The sequence below is a fragment of the Epargyreus clarus genome, unplaced genomic scaffold (assembly GCF_041222505.1).
Source record: "Epargyreus clarus isolate Ecla_fem2 unplaced genomic scaffold, WU_Ecla_fem_2.2 ptg000012l, whole genome shotgun sequence".
Classification (NCBI taxonomy): Eukaryota; Metazoa; Arthropoda; class Insecta; order Lepidoptera; family Hesperiidae; genus Epargyreus; species Epargyreus clarus.
The window spans coordinates 5,553,551-5,567,757 of NW_027332220.1; the positions used below are offsets into that span (position 1 = coordinate 5,553,551).

General features: G+C 35.6%; 1 protein-coding gene across 1 annotated transcript; it reads right to left on the reverse strand.

The window, feature by feature from the left end:
• Nucleotides 1-916: 916 nt before the first annotated feature.
• Nucleotides 917-14,207, reverse strand: LOC140746197 (uncharacterized). The gene is made up of 6 exons (XM_073078244.1): nt 13,991-14,207; nt 7,839-7,995; nt 7,297-7,414; nt 3,740-3,874; nt 3,034-3,247; nt 917-2,136 (listed from the first exon to the last, which is right to left on the reverse strand). The coding sequence occupies exons 1-6, from the start codon at nt 14,154-14,156 to the stop codon at nt 1,982-1,984; spliced, it is 945 nt and encodes a 314-aa protein (XP_072934345.1). The 5' UTR covers nt 14,157-14,207; the 3' UTR covers nt 917-1,981.

Consider the following 14,207-nt stretch of genomic DNA (forward strand, 5'->3'; position numbering starts at 1 on the left):
TAACATTGAACAGTCAGAAATAAATGTTTTTAACTTACGTGTACACACCGTCACACGGAAACGACAGGGTCAATGACCTTTGGTCGCTATCTTGCATATAATTATATCTATTTACATCTAAGTAACAAAACTAATTGATGTTTTATAATGTAAATTTCGTTAGTATAGTCCGCGCCAAACTGCTAGTCCGCTCTGAAGTTATTGCGAGCAGGTATAGTCATACAATTTGCTATGGCGACGCCATTCATTTCTATATTCAGAGCGGACTAGCAATTTTAGGCGGACTATACCCAGTTATGACTGTACAAGTATATTAATTCAAAATTATTTACATTTACTATTTACAAGTCAAGAGCCAGAAATTTAATAGCAATTTATTAATAGCTTATCAGACAGGCGTTTTTTTTTGCAATTGTTACTCGTTGTCGTATTTCGTCGTCGTCGTCGTAAGACAAATTTGAAAAAAATGTAAAGGAATTAGAACATGGTCTACCAAACTGGCCCAGTTGATATTAGAAACTTCAGCTTGGACGATAGATAAGTATCATTAATATAAATTTCCTCACGATGTTTCCTTTCGTATTAAGTGAGCGATTTCTAATACATACATGCCACATCTCAAATTAAATATACCGGGGATCTGAACCCTGGACTTTTTAGCTGCTAGACTCACTACTAAATTAAATCCTGATTTAATTTAGTAGTAGGCACCTGTGCCTGAGGCTCTTCCATTCGGTCTCAAACGCCTGTGAACCTTACTAATCCAGACTTTGCTAATATGTTCTTCATCGGGCTAAAAAGACGCCTTGCAGTTGGTCAATAAACTTCCTAATACCTACTAACTATAGAAACATAGATAGAATATAGATAGATAGAAACATAAATCAGCTATTTACTAAATAAAATACGAAACAACTTTTTATGATATTTATTCCACAAAATAAACTTAGATCACCAATTGTCATATTAGCTAACTAAACTATTTATTTTATTAAAATATTGTCTTTTTACTATTTATTGTTTATTTATAAGCATTGTTTATCCCTGTCCCTTAATCGTGCTGTGTATAGAAATAATAAATTCTCAAAGCAAAGCAATGCAGTAATTGTAAAATCCACATTTCCGTAAGCAGGAATAATTGATGAATATTTTTTGCTTTATTTTTATTTTCAATCTTAATTGTTTTTTACATAGATTAGTAAAGATTACTCACTCCTAACATGAAAATGTAACCAGTTCTGACAATGAAATTGTCACTGTCAACTATTTTCGTGTTTGAAAAATATTAAAACGATATTTCTCTGCACATTTTGTTCGATTTCATGTTTATGCACCACCTAACTGTTCAACTGGCCTTCTTATTTGGTATATGTAATGTGTAATACATGTTTGTTTTGAATGACAATGTATTAGCTAGCTAAGTGACGTCATTCTAAGTCTAATATGGCGGGCGCCCCAAGAAAGCGGACCAATATTAATTTCTTATGCACCCCCATGATATCAAATCCATCAAATGATAGAATTTTCTAAGAAGAATACAAAATAAATGACGTTACTAAAAAGCTTTTTTAATCAATAAAATAAAGCAATGCTCACAGCTAATTAATCATGGACGATCATGATTGATTTAGGGTCGATGAAGAAAACCACTGATGACAAGTTCTTATGGGAAATCTAAAGCATTTCGTACTAATTGTTAGTGTTTGTCGATTGATAAGCTTCGTGTGAAGATTCTGACCACTTTAATTATGTCTAGCGGTCGCTTATCAATACCAATTAATAATGATGATTCGACATTAGCTACACCTTTGTGTAGACCGCTAAGGTATATTTCTAATCTTAGTTAACGGTGAGAAAAACAATTAATGACCATTATAGCAAATTACACATCGACTTCTCAATATCTACTGATGATGTCATGTACATTGGTTGGTTTCGAATTTACAATCACACCTTAAACATTAAAACTAATTAAAATAAATTAATCTACACTTAAACTTCTAAATGTTCCCGGCATGCCCGCATAGTGTTCGTTGAATGTGTCTGTATTTCTGCATGATTCATCTGTTACCGCGCAGTTGATTTCCCTCATGTAGCTCATGTGCTCCTCTGAGCTTAGGACATCGAGCCAGTCATCTGGAACCAAATAAATTTATATTTATTTATAGGTTTGAAGTAACATACGCACATGCAGTACACTTATGTAAGTGGTCACAACCGCCTGGCCCTGGATCGTCATGGACATCTGTAACTCCATTAAAAGAGATTCTACGCGAAGCCGATCACAGATACGTTGTCATCACAGAAGGTCTAAGATAATTGATGATCATTCTTACACCGACACGCAGAAAATGTTACTACCCCAATGAAATCATAAGATTCTACCACCTTTATAATATTGCTACTTAACGCGCCGTCCACTTTATGTTTATTTTTCTTTTTATAATATAAGAGTAGCAGACAAGCATGCAGTCCACCTGATGGTAAGTGGCTACTGCCGCCCATGGACATCTGTAATCAACCCCAGATAGGATTAGATATTCCTACCTGAGGTCGGCCACAGATGCGCCTCGGAAAAGTCTGTCTCTCTTACCACACCCTTCAAACCGGAACACAGCAGCGCCTAACACTGCTGTTATTAGGTAGAAATAGGTGTGGCGGTGGTGCCGCCGGAGTCGAACCACAAAGGGTTCTACCACCTTCTAAAGGTCATGAAAATTATGCTACGCTATCATTATTGTTAAAATGAGATTTTATTCATAGCTCCATCTACCACTTGACCATTTGACTAGTGTGGTGGAAATAACTAATAACATAAAAAGTAGAAACTTTTTCTTCTACATGTTGTGTGCCCTTATTGTGGAAGACGTCTTCTACAAATACTATATAAGAAGTGATTTGTATTTATACATAAGTCTAAGAATAGTTTCTCTGGTAACAACAAAATCATCAAACAAAAACTAACCAACACGAGTCCCAACTGACTCCCGACTGCTTCGTAATAAAAGCAACAAGAAACACCAGTTGACTTACCAAGAATTTCTTGCATCGGTTTTTCCTTCCCCCCGTATTCTACTGGCAACAAATCTTGAGGTACATATTTGTAGATATCTTCAACAGTCTTATGTATGAACAGACGTCCAGCTATTTTTGGGTTTAAAATCTGTTTCAAAAGAGTAACTAAGGCATCGACCAACTTCGATGGAGTGATAATATGGATGCCTTTCACTCGCATGCCGTATCCTTCCTGTAATAATAAATTGAAAAATTTTTAAATAAATAAAACTTCTATTAATTGCTAGTTTTACTTTATTACGATTAGCTGGAACTCATTGTCATGAAGATATCTTAGTGTACAATCTTATTAAAATTCATTTTAAATATTTTGCATGATTATTTCAAACAATAAGTTTTTTTTTGCTACAAAATAATTATTTATTTAAAGAGATACTAAAAACGAGAATTTCATATACACATATTCTACGTGATAATCGATTAATAGTTTATAATTTATATTAATTTTGATTGCTATAACATAATTATAATTAATATTTTGAAGTCGATGATTCTATAAAACGATGACTGGTATCGATAAATCAGCTCTAACAACTCTTTTATAATACACTGCCGATGTATGTAATAAAAATTTAATAGACGAATCAAAGACGTCAATGACATAGCTACGAATTTTATTACCTGCGTAACTTCCTTAATAATATGCTATTTTTGCCATACTTACCATGTAGATAGTCAAGGCTTGTCTCATTTCCACAAGATTGGATTTGGTTACGAAGTCCATTACATTGGACTCACTAAAATCGGCGACGATCCGGAAACCAGTTGTGTAGTCGTGGGTTTTCATGTAATCACCTGCCTAAAAATATATTCACATGTAATCAGGATTTATTAATCGGAAGCCGGATTTAAACAACTTGTTTGAGAGTATCGGAGCACCTCGTCTGACAGATAAAGCATTTTTCTTATCATCTATATAATATATAGGTATATATAAATATATATTAGATATATTTATGTATTTATAATATATTTATATTTTATTATAATGTTTATGTTATTTAACACCTGCCGCAAACTTTCTCTATTCACCCAGGGTTGACTGGTAGAAAATGCATTATGTTTGCCCTTTTGTACCTTAAGTTTCTGTTCTTAGGCAATAATAATAATAATAATGATGTCTACACTAATTTGAAAGGTGTTAGAAACCTTTGTGTTTCGCCTCTGGTGGTACCTCCGTCACACTTATTTCTGCCTAACAACAGTGTTAAGCGCTGCTGTGTTGTGGTTTGAAGGGTATGGTAACGGAGACATACTTTTTCGAGGCGTTTAGTATAGTTCTCACGGATAACGGCGCATCTGTGGGCGACTTCAGGTGGGAATATCTAATCCTATCTGGAGTTGATTACACATGAACATGAGCGGCAGTAGTCACTTACTATCAGGTGGACTGCATGTTTCTCCGCTACTCTTATATCATAAAAAATCCCACTCTAGGAATGTTCCTTAAGTGGACGCGAAAGAGACACAGAAAGATGACCACAAGCACCTGAGTGCAGACTCAGAAGAGAAATATAATTTTATCATATCATCGTGGGGCGCTTTGTACGAAAATTTTAAACTAATTCTGCATTTCAAGCACCCCACGCTTTTCGAATAGTAACATTAATTCACTTCAATAATTTTATCTTACATTAAGATTATTAAGAAATATTAGTTACTTATTAGTATGCTTAACAACTTTTTTTTTCTCTTTTTTTCTCTATATTTTCAAGGAAGTCGAGTTATAGTTTCTATAAAAAAAATTAGGGTTACGTCAGTATTTGTTTCTAAAATACATTTCTGAAATAATCAACGGTAAACGTTATCAATTACTAATTTAATGGATTAAATTAGGATATGCGGTTCAAATCGCAACATAATGTTTCTGAACAAGTTCGCTATGTATAATTAAAATTCAACTTGTCTCCGCGACAATTAGGGTGACACTCTTCATTAATTTTAAATGGCGTTTTGTTAATGAACTAAGTGTAATTGAATTGTGCAAACAAGAATCCTGAAAATAATGATCTAGTACCCTTGAGTGATAGCCTACTGGTTAAGAAACTCGGCCTCTTCATCGAGGGGTCCGAGGTTTAAATCCCAGGAATGCACCTCTGATTTTTTAAAGTCATGTGCGTATTAGCAGTTAATTGTCATTTGTTTAAACGATGAAGGAAACATCGTGAGAAAACCTGCATACCTGAGAAATCTTAAAAGAAAGGTTTTCATAGGTATGTGAAGACTAGTAATTCGCATTGGCCAGCGCGGTGGACTATGGCCTAATACTTCTCATTCTGAGAGGAGACCCGTGCCAAGCAGTGGGACAATAAAGGGATGATGATGATGAACTGTATAATGAGTGGTATGGTGATGGCCACTTTTTAATACTAAAAGTTGGTAGAACCAGTATGGTTTGATCAGGGAGGTACTGTACCGTACCGCCAGAGGCAGTTTTTAACATGAAGCATTTCTTGATGGAAGGATGTGAATGTTGGCTGACTTACATATGAAGCGACCACCAGACCACCATTAAGAAGGTGGTAGAACCCTTTGTGGTTCGACTCCGGCGGCACCACCGCTACACCTATTTCTACCTAATAACAGCAGTGTTAAGCGCTGCTGTGTTCCGGTTTGAAGGGTGTGGTAAGGGAGACAGACTTTTCCGAGGCGTTCCAGCTTAGTCCTCAGGGGTAGCGGCGCATCTGTGGCCGACCTCAGGTAGGAATATCTAATCCTATCTGGGGTTGATTACAGATGTCCATGGGCGGCAGTAGCCACTTACCATCAGGTGGACTCATGCAGTCCACCTGCTCGTCTGCTACTCTTATTTTATAAAAAAAAAAAAATTAGTCCTCAGGAATGAACCACGCCGGGGGTGGCTTAGGACATACTCTACTGTGCATTTCAGATCGGGTTGGTGAATAGGGGATGCATTAGTACCCAACCCATGTCAGAGCCAACCATCCCGGGATCGACAGCTTAACATGCCCACCGAAAAAACATTAAATATTAAACCACTAACGGTCACCCATCCAACTACTGACTACACCTAACTTTACTTAACGTTGTTAATTACTATTATTTCACAATCAGCTCACAATATTAGTATGAAAACTAGTGTAGCTTTTAACCAAATAGGTACTTTATATTTTGGCAAAATTACTTTCATCGTAATCAACTGGTTTGTACTTGTCGTAAAGGCATGTTTTTGAAGTTTTGTATACTTATTGTGAAATTCTTAACTGATTTTAACCTTGTCATGTTACAATTCTTAAAATTATTAATTCCTTTCATTATTTTGTTAACATAAACATTATTAAAACGACGTTTCAGACAAAGTTCCAATTGATTTTCAAAATTTATTTAGTTACTAGCTGACCCGGCAAACGTTGTGTTGCCATATAAATAAAAAAATGTTAAGGGTGAACAATCCTTATCAGTTAGGGGGATGAAAAATAGATGTTGGCCGATTCTCATAGATACCGGATAAGCACAAAAAATTTCATCAAAATCGGTCAAGCCGTTTCGGAGGAGTATGGCAACGAAAACTGTGACACGAGAATTTTATATATTAGAAAGATTTGAAATTTATAACTCGAAATACTTGTGCGTTCGTTCACCTCAACCTTTTTGAGGATTGTATCATGTTGTGGAAACTTTTTTTAGCTTCTTTTGAAACCCCATGGCACTTCAGTAAAGGTTTAAATATACAAAATCTAAACGATTTTTAAATGTTAAGGAACATTTTATTTTTATGGTGATATTGGTGTATTAAATATAAAGGTATACTAGGTATCGTTTAAATAACCAATGTTTATCATAGACATCTGCGACAAACCCCATATGGAACTGAGGTTCGTAGCTGATCATGTGACGATCTAGGGCTACCGTTGCTTCATGTCGACAAGACCGCCGTCAAGAGACGTAGCGAGTAGCTACCGCCACTCATGGACATCTTCAATCAACCTCAGATAACACTAGATTCCCACCAGAGATCGGCCACCAATGCACCCCTGAGGAATAAGCTGGCATGCCTCGGAAAAGTATACCTCCCTTACCACACCCTTCAAACACAACACAGCAACACTTAACACTGCTGATATTAGACAGAAACAGAAGGTTTTACTTTTAAACCTTACAATGGTTGTGTTGTTAAGCAATCAAGTTCGCATTATATTAAAATATTTCGGATACGGATATGGATATATACGGGAATACAACAAATAATTAATTACTTACAATAATATAATATCTGTAGAAATCCATAAATTGTGCTTGTTCGTACTGCTTGTCGTGTATCTTCATCCAACAGATTCTGTAGTGTTCCTCGGTTAGGGTTGGTAGGACTATTGGTGTCCTGAAAATATTAATACGTATTTTCATAAAGTATATATTCATCATCTTCTATTAGATATATAGGTCTCTTTCGAAAGTCGTTGTCACCGTGAAATATAAAATCTATCTATATCTCTCAAAGGAGATTCTAGTCGGATAGATGCCGACTATCATCCGATGGTGGAATACAGGATGTATTTTTTTTAAATCAACTCGTATTCCCGGCTATGTACTGACATAGCTGGGAAAGTCAGTATCATTTTTAGCCAATCATACTCTATTCATAATTTGCTAATCACAATACACGTACCCTTAAAAAATCATCCTGTATATAACCTGACCTTTTCTCACTTTGTGAGGAGACCCGTCAGCAATAGTGTAGATGGATTACGACGAATAAATAATGATAAAGATGAATCTCTCGATATTTAACGAATGGGACTTACACAATATCAAACAGATTGCCAAAGTCTTTCTTGCAGTTGAAGTCTCCAAAAAATTGAGGCAGAAGCGATCTCAAAGTGCACATTTTGTCTAAAACACGTTTTGCTTTTTCGATTGATCCCTTGCTCCCAATAAGTGTAGTCTCGAGGTAGTATTTATCTGAAAAGTAAACAAATAATTATATATTACACTTGTATTGCATACTGCACAATGTATTCAATTTAATGATAGATTAGTTGATATAAGTTGTGACCTCTTAAACAAGGATTTAAACATTATGTTATCATTTCCATTTGCGTGGTAAAGCTGCTGAAGTCCATTAATCCACAATTTACCATCGTGGTTGACTATGAACTAATCCCTTTACTCTTTCAGTATTCGAAATAAATTATCAATTGGTATAATGGTGACAATAAATATAGTGAGAAACCTACTCAAAGGACCCCCAATTCTCACTTGACTAGCGCGGTGGAATATGGCCTAAAGCTCTCACACTGGAAAGAGATCCGTACCTAGCAGTGAGACAGTGGGTTACGACTATATGACATTAAAATGAATGTAAAGTTTAAATAATACTGGTTTTACGCATATTCGTACATTCTTGCATATTTCAAACGTATATTAAACTTGAAACTTAATCCATAAATTAAATGATAGGCGTCTTTGACTCACGTAGCGCAGCTGCTAAAATACCGGTCTGTTAACATAGCGTTCCGGGTTCGATGTCCGGCTAGGCAAATGTAACGATTTTCGTGTACCACTTTCAATGTTTGCGATTTTCGTGTACCACTTTCAATGTTTGTTTTCTCGTCGTTGAGACGTGATAATGTTTTTCGAAGCGTCAAATAAGGCTCAAAGACATCATATTTTTTGTACGTAGTTTGTTTGTAGGCACGGTTTGGGTGTGTTCGGCAGTGTTATGTTTTATATACGTCACTAATACGGTATATTGGATACTACTGTAGATCACTTAGAGCTCTAAGTGCATAACAGGTGGTATAACCATTTTCTGTTGAATAGTAATTGTAATTTCTATAATTTATAAGGAGGCGTTCCAGCTTAGTCCTCAGGGGTAGCGGCGCATCTGTGGCCGACCTCAGGTAGGAATATCTAATCCTATCTGGGGTTGATTACAGATGTCCATGGGCGGCAGTAGCCATTTACCATCAGGTGGACTGCATGCTCGTCTGCTACTCCAATATTATAAAAAAAAAAGCAAAAACAAAATATTTCTATAGACCAAGTAATCACGAAACACCTTAATTTCCGTACTGGAATCTGATTACTAATTAGTCATAATTACTAATAGTACTTTATGACCCATAATAACCATGCGTCGTTATGTAGTTGTAAAAACTAGAACATGTTCGTATTTTGACATAAATACTAGCTGACCCGGCAAACATTGTGTTGCTATATAAATAAAAAAATGTTAAGGGTGAACAACCCTTATCACTTAGGGGTATGAAAAATATATAGTAGCCGATTCTCAGACCTACTGAATATGCATATAAAATTTGGTGAAAATCGATAAAGCCGTTTTGGAGGAGTACGGTAACTAACATTGTGTCACGAGAATTGTATATATAAGATCTCAATTTATACATTCATCAAATACCAGTTTAATAGACCTCACTTATGTATGAGATTCCGTGCTTCACAGAGGTCAAGCTTTATCTCCATTTTCTGGATGCAGATTATTATAAATTAAAGCCTAATTTTCCTATGTAAATTATACATTGAAACCAAACTAATGTTTTTAAAACCATAAATGATTGTTTTAACATACTTATAGTGAATAATTACTATTTTAATTTAATTAATGGCTGGTTTGTGGTTTGACTCCGGCAGCACCACCACCACACCTACTTCTCCATCATAACAGCAGTGTTAAGCGCTGCTGTGTTCTGTTTTGAAGGGTGTGGTAAGGAAGCCATACTTTTCCGAGGAGTTCCAGCTTAGCCTTCAGGGGTAGTGGCGCATCTGTGGCCGACCTTATGTAGGAATATCTACTTCTATCTGGGGTTGATTACAGATCTCCATTGGCGACAGTAGCTACTTACCATCAAGTGAATTGCATGCACATCTGCTACTAAAAAAAGCTACAAAACAAAATAAAAACAAAGAAAATAGGTTTACAAAGTAAAGAAAAAATGTTCTTAACTGGTTTGTGCTTGCCTATTTATGTTTTTTGTGGTCCTATCGCGCCTACTCAAACCGCAGACAGTTCTTTATGGTCAAGGTCTCGGACACTTGCCCAACAGGATTGCTTTTTGTGGCATAAACAACGGTGGATTGAACTCGGTTAAACCCTAAGCAGAAGGTGTTTTTTTTAATGGGCCTTCAGGGCCAGATCCGAAACTTTTTTTTATAACTATGAGAAATAGCGAAAAATACTGAAAGCCGTTACGAGGCCGATTTTAGTAAAAACTAAAACGGGAATCGATCGAGTTAAATTGGAAAACAAAATCACATCCTGTATTAATCCATTGTGTCGCTCATAATGGATCAAATTCCGGGGAGCAATGATTAATGACAAACTGATCTGTAACTGTGAACGATGAGTTTGTTTTGCTACGTTACGCGTCTGACACGTTCTATGTATGTAGATATAAATGAGCCCTACCTCATTAAAAAGAGCGAGTTTCATACTTACTTATAATATAATAATATTTCCTTTATTTGGTTAACCTTCAACTAAAATCAAAACAAGATTTTTTGTGGCAAGATTACTTTTCCGATATTTTAACAAAACAGGAAAGGTATTGCATTAATAAACGGTTACAATAATTTAATTGTAAATATCTGTATATAATTGTATGGAAAAAACCAACATTAAAATGTACTTTAAATATAAAGAGAACAAAAATGTAGTGCGAAACTTTGTTCTGTTAAGTACTTGTTTTTAGGGTTCCGTGCCCAAAGAGGAAAAACGGAACCCTTATATTTAGACTTCTCTGTTTGTCCGTCTGTCACAGGGCTCTATCTCTGGAACCATAATAGGTAGACCCTTGATTTTTTTACAGAGGATGCATAATGGTGGCCGCTATAACAACATATATCTAAAAATCTTAAATAAAATAAAGTTAAATATTGAAGGGGGTCTCAATACAACAAACTGGTATTTTTTGGCGTTTTTCCATCTAACTGTTAAACCGTACTCTAGGAAAGCAGTTGAATAATAAAATGAATTATAACAAGTATATTTTATAGTGATTTTGTTTGAACAGATGCCTTTAATTGTTAAATAATGTACACATTATTTTCATGGCGGTTTAGATATTATCTGAAAATAATATCTTTCTTGTGTTTTCGTGGGGAACGTCATTATTATCTTCTGTGGTTATATTACAAGGTCTTTGAAACCTCTTCATTATGAATGTAACTGAAGTGTATAATTTAAGTATTATATTTCCTGTTCCCGTCGTTAAAGGAAGATAAATGCAGAGAAATAGAAAATCTTCCATAAAAATCTTTCCGCTTTTAGCGTGACATTTGGACAGCAAATGGATAGACTAATTTAACTGTACAATATTGATAATAGTATCGTTGTTTTAGGACTATAGTTGTATCGATGGTGTCCACAGTCGAAACAAGAGGAATCCTACGTTCATTTGAGGCTTTGGTGTCGCCTATGACTAAAAGGGGATTTTTAAAGGGCGATAACACACGAACGACAGTATGCTTTTAGCGACAATGCGCGTCGGCTGCGATGGAATGTGACAGTTGCCGACGATTGTTCTCTGTCGCATTTTGACGTCGGCAACCTTTGTCAGCCGTCGATCACTAACAACGGGCAGGGCAGCCACCCGTGTTAACTCTCTTATTCCTTTATAAAGGCGTTTTTTTTTTTATAATATAGGAGTAGCAGTCGAGCATGCAGTCCACCTGATGGTAAGTGGCTCCTGCCGCCCATGGACATCTGCAATCAACCCCAGATAGGACCAGAAATTCCTACCTGAGGTCGGCAACAGATGCGCCGCTACCCTGAGGACTAAGCTGGAACGTCTCGGAAAAGTATGTCTCCCTTACCACACCCTTCAAAACGGAACACAGCAGCGCTTAACACTGCTGTTATTAGGCAGAAATAGGTGTAGCGGTGGTGCAGCCGGAGCCGAACCTCAAATGTTCTACCACCTTTAAATCTGATCAATAGATGACGTTCACACTACGTAAACACATTACATTTATTTTTTTGGAATCATATCTGAAAAAACTGATTACCTATATCAAAAAATACGTAATTCCCAACGACCATGACATTATGTTGTCAAAAGTGCATTGCGAAGTGGTCGAACCTTTGCAAAAGTGATAATTACATTGTTATAGTACTAAATGTGCAATGAATCTGACATTTCGGTCAACCTTGGCAGAGTCCTCGTTACGTAGAACCTAAATATTAATGTTATTGTTACATTATGCTAAATGTTAAAGGCAGAAATTTGTGAATGCAATATTAATTTATTTTATGTATTATATTTGTATTTAAGAATTTAGTATAGCACCGTGACATAAACAACAACAACGTAAGAAGTCTACAAATTTCGGATACGTTTTGAACTTAGGGAGCTAATGGTGGGGTCACCGATCGATGACGTCTGTCGTCAACAAGCGTCGCCGGTTGTCAAAGACTATTGTTAAAGACCGACGACCAACGACAGTTATAGACGACGGACTGTGACAATCAGCAAACGTTGTTATCGACAACAGTCGGTGACGGTCGTCGACATATAATGTCGCACATGTATTAGCTTACGATTGCTCGTGTGATACGGCACGGCAACGAGCAACCTAAGGCAAGTCCTTAGGTTTAATGACAGCTAGTTGCTAAATTTCACGCGTGCTTCCGTGCTTCGGAGTTAATTCAAATGACAACCATTATTCATATATAACAATGTTGATTGATCCTTTGTTGACAGGGTGAAGCAAAAGGCACGGTTCACTTACCTTTACATTAGTAAAAATATGTATTAACATATTGGAGCTACTTGGTAGTATGCTCCTGTATACATTTATGAGTTATCAGGAGGAATTCGTGCCTACCAGTGCAATACAAGAAGGTTGCCAGCCAAATAAGGGACTTGTAGTAGCAATTGAATTTTAACCTCTATTTACATCAATCTATACAAATAACTAAAATTAAACTGTCTGTTTGTAATGTTACTATATCACCTATTTACTAATTGAATTTGAACAAACATAATATGGTATGGTATGGTATGGTTATAAAACAATAATAATTATTATTTTGTCGATCTTTTTGTCTGTCTCTTTGTCTGTTTGTTCAGACTCATGTCCGAAACAGCTGAAAAGATTTTGACGGGACGAAAGTCTGTCTAAATTTTACTGTTTAAATTACTGTCAGTGAAAACTGACAGTAATTTAAACAGTAATTGTGTAAACAATAAAAATTAAACAGTGTTCTGCACAAAAAAATGTCAAAAACGCAGGTGAAACCGCGAGGCACAGCTCGTGGTAATAATATGATAGCCAACATTTATTATCTTGGTAAGCTTGCTCAATAAATGAATTAACGTGTTAATGTTTACTTGCTAAAAATGTAAATTTGACAATATCTTTCTATCTATAAAGAACTTGTTTGAGGTCTTTGGTAAATACACATGAATAATGCGCGCAAACGTCAATATTTATTGATGAAGAATTTTCGATTGCGTGCGTCCTTGTAAAAAGATTATTGATTTTTGCATAATACTTTTTGCTACATTTTTTTGATAAAAATGTGGTATACAAATTATCATTATCGAAATTTCTTTATGATAAGATATTTCTTAAGATTATAATGATTAACACAATAGGTATATTACTAATAAAGTATGAACGATTATTCCCGATTATATCAAAATTTAATCAAATCCTACCGAAATTAATTCATTTACCTTTCAATATACTGACAGAATAAAACGTGTTTCTGAACAGACAGGAAACATGTAGTTTTGTAATAAAGTATTTTATTACTACCATGACGACCCATGATAATTTATTGTTATAAAAATGATCCATGGTTATTTTTAACTATCGCGGGTCATCGTAATAAAAATACTAAGTAATAATGATTCTAACATTTCATCAAAAATATACTACTTATCTGCATATTTTTTGCATTAATTACAAAGTAGATAAAAAATAGACTTACTGAAATCCTTCTTCCTGAAATGGTTCTGTTTTTGTACCCAGGCATCTAGAATGTCAACAGCCTCTTTCATTCTGCCAGGCTTGTCTAGATCCAGCTCTTTTCGCGTCACTTCGAAAGAGTCAGGCTTGAGCTTCAACAGCTTATTATAGGGCGGCGGGGAATCCATTTTAGCATATACCACTTGCTTCAACAGTCTTGACTGCACTGACTGAGTGAG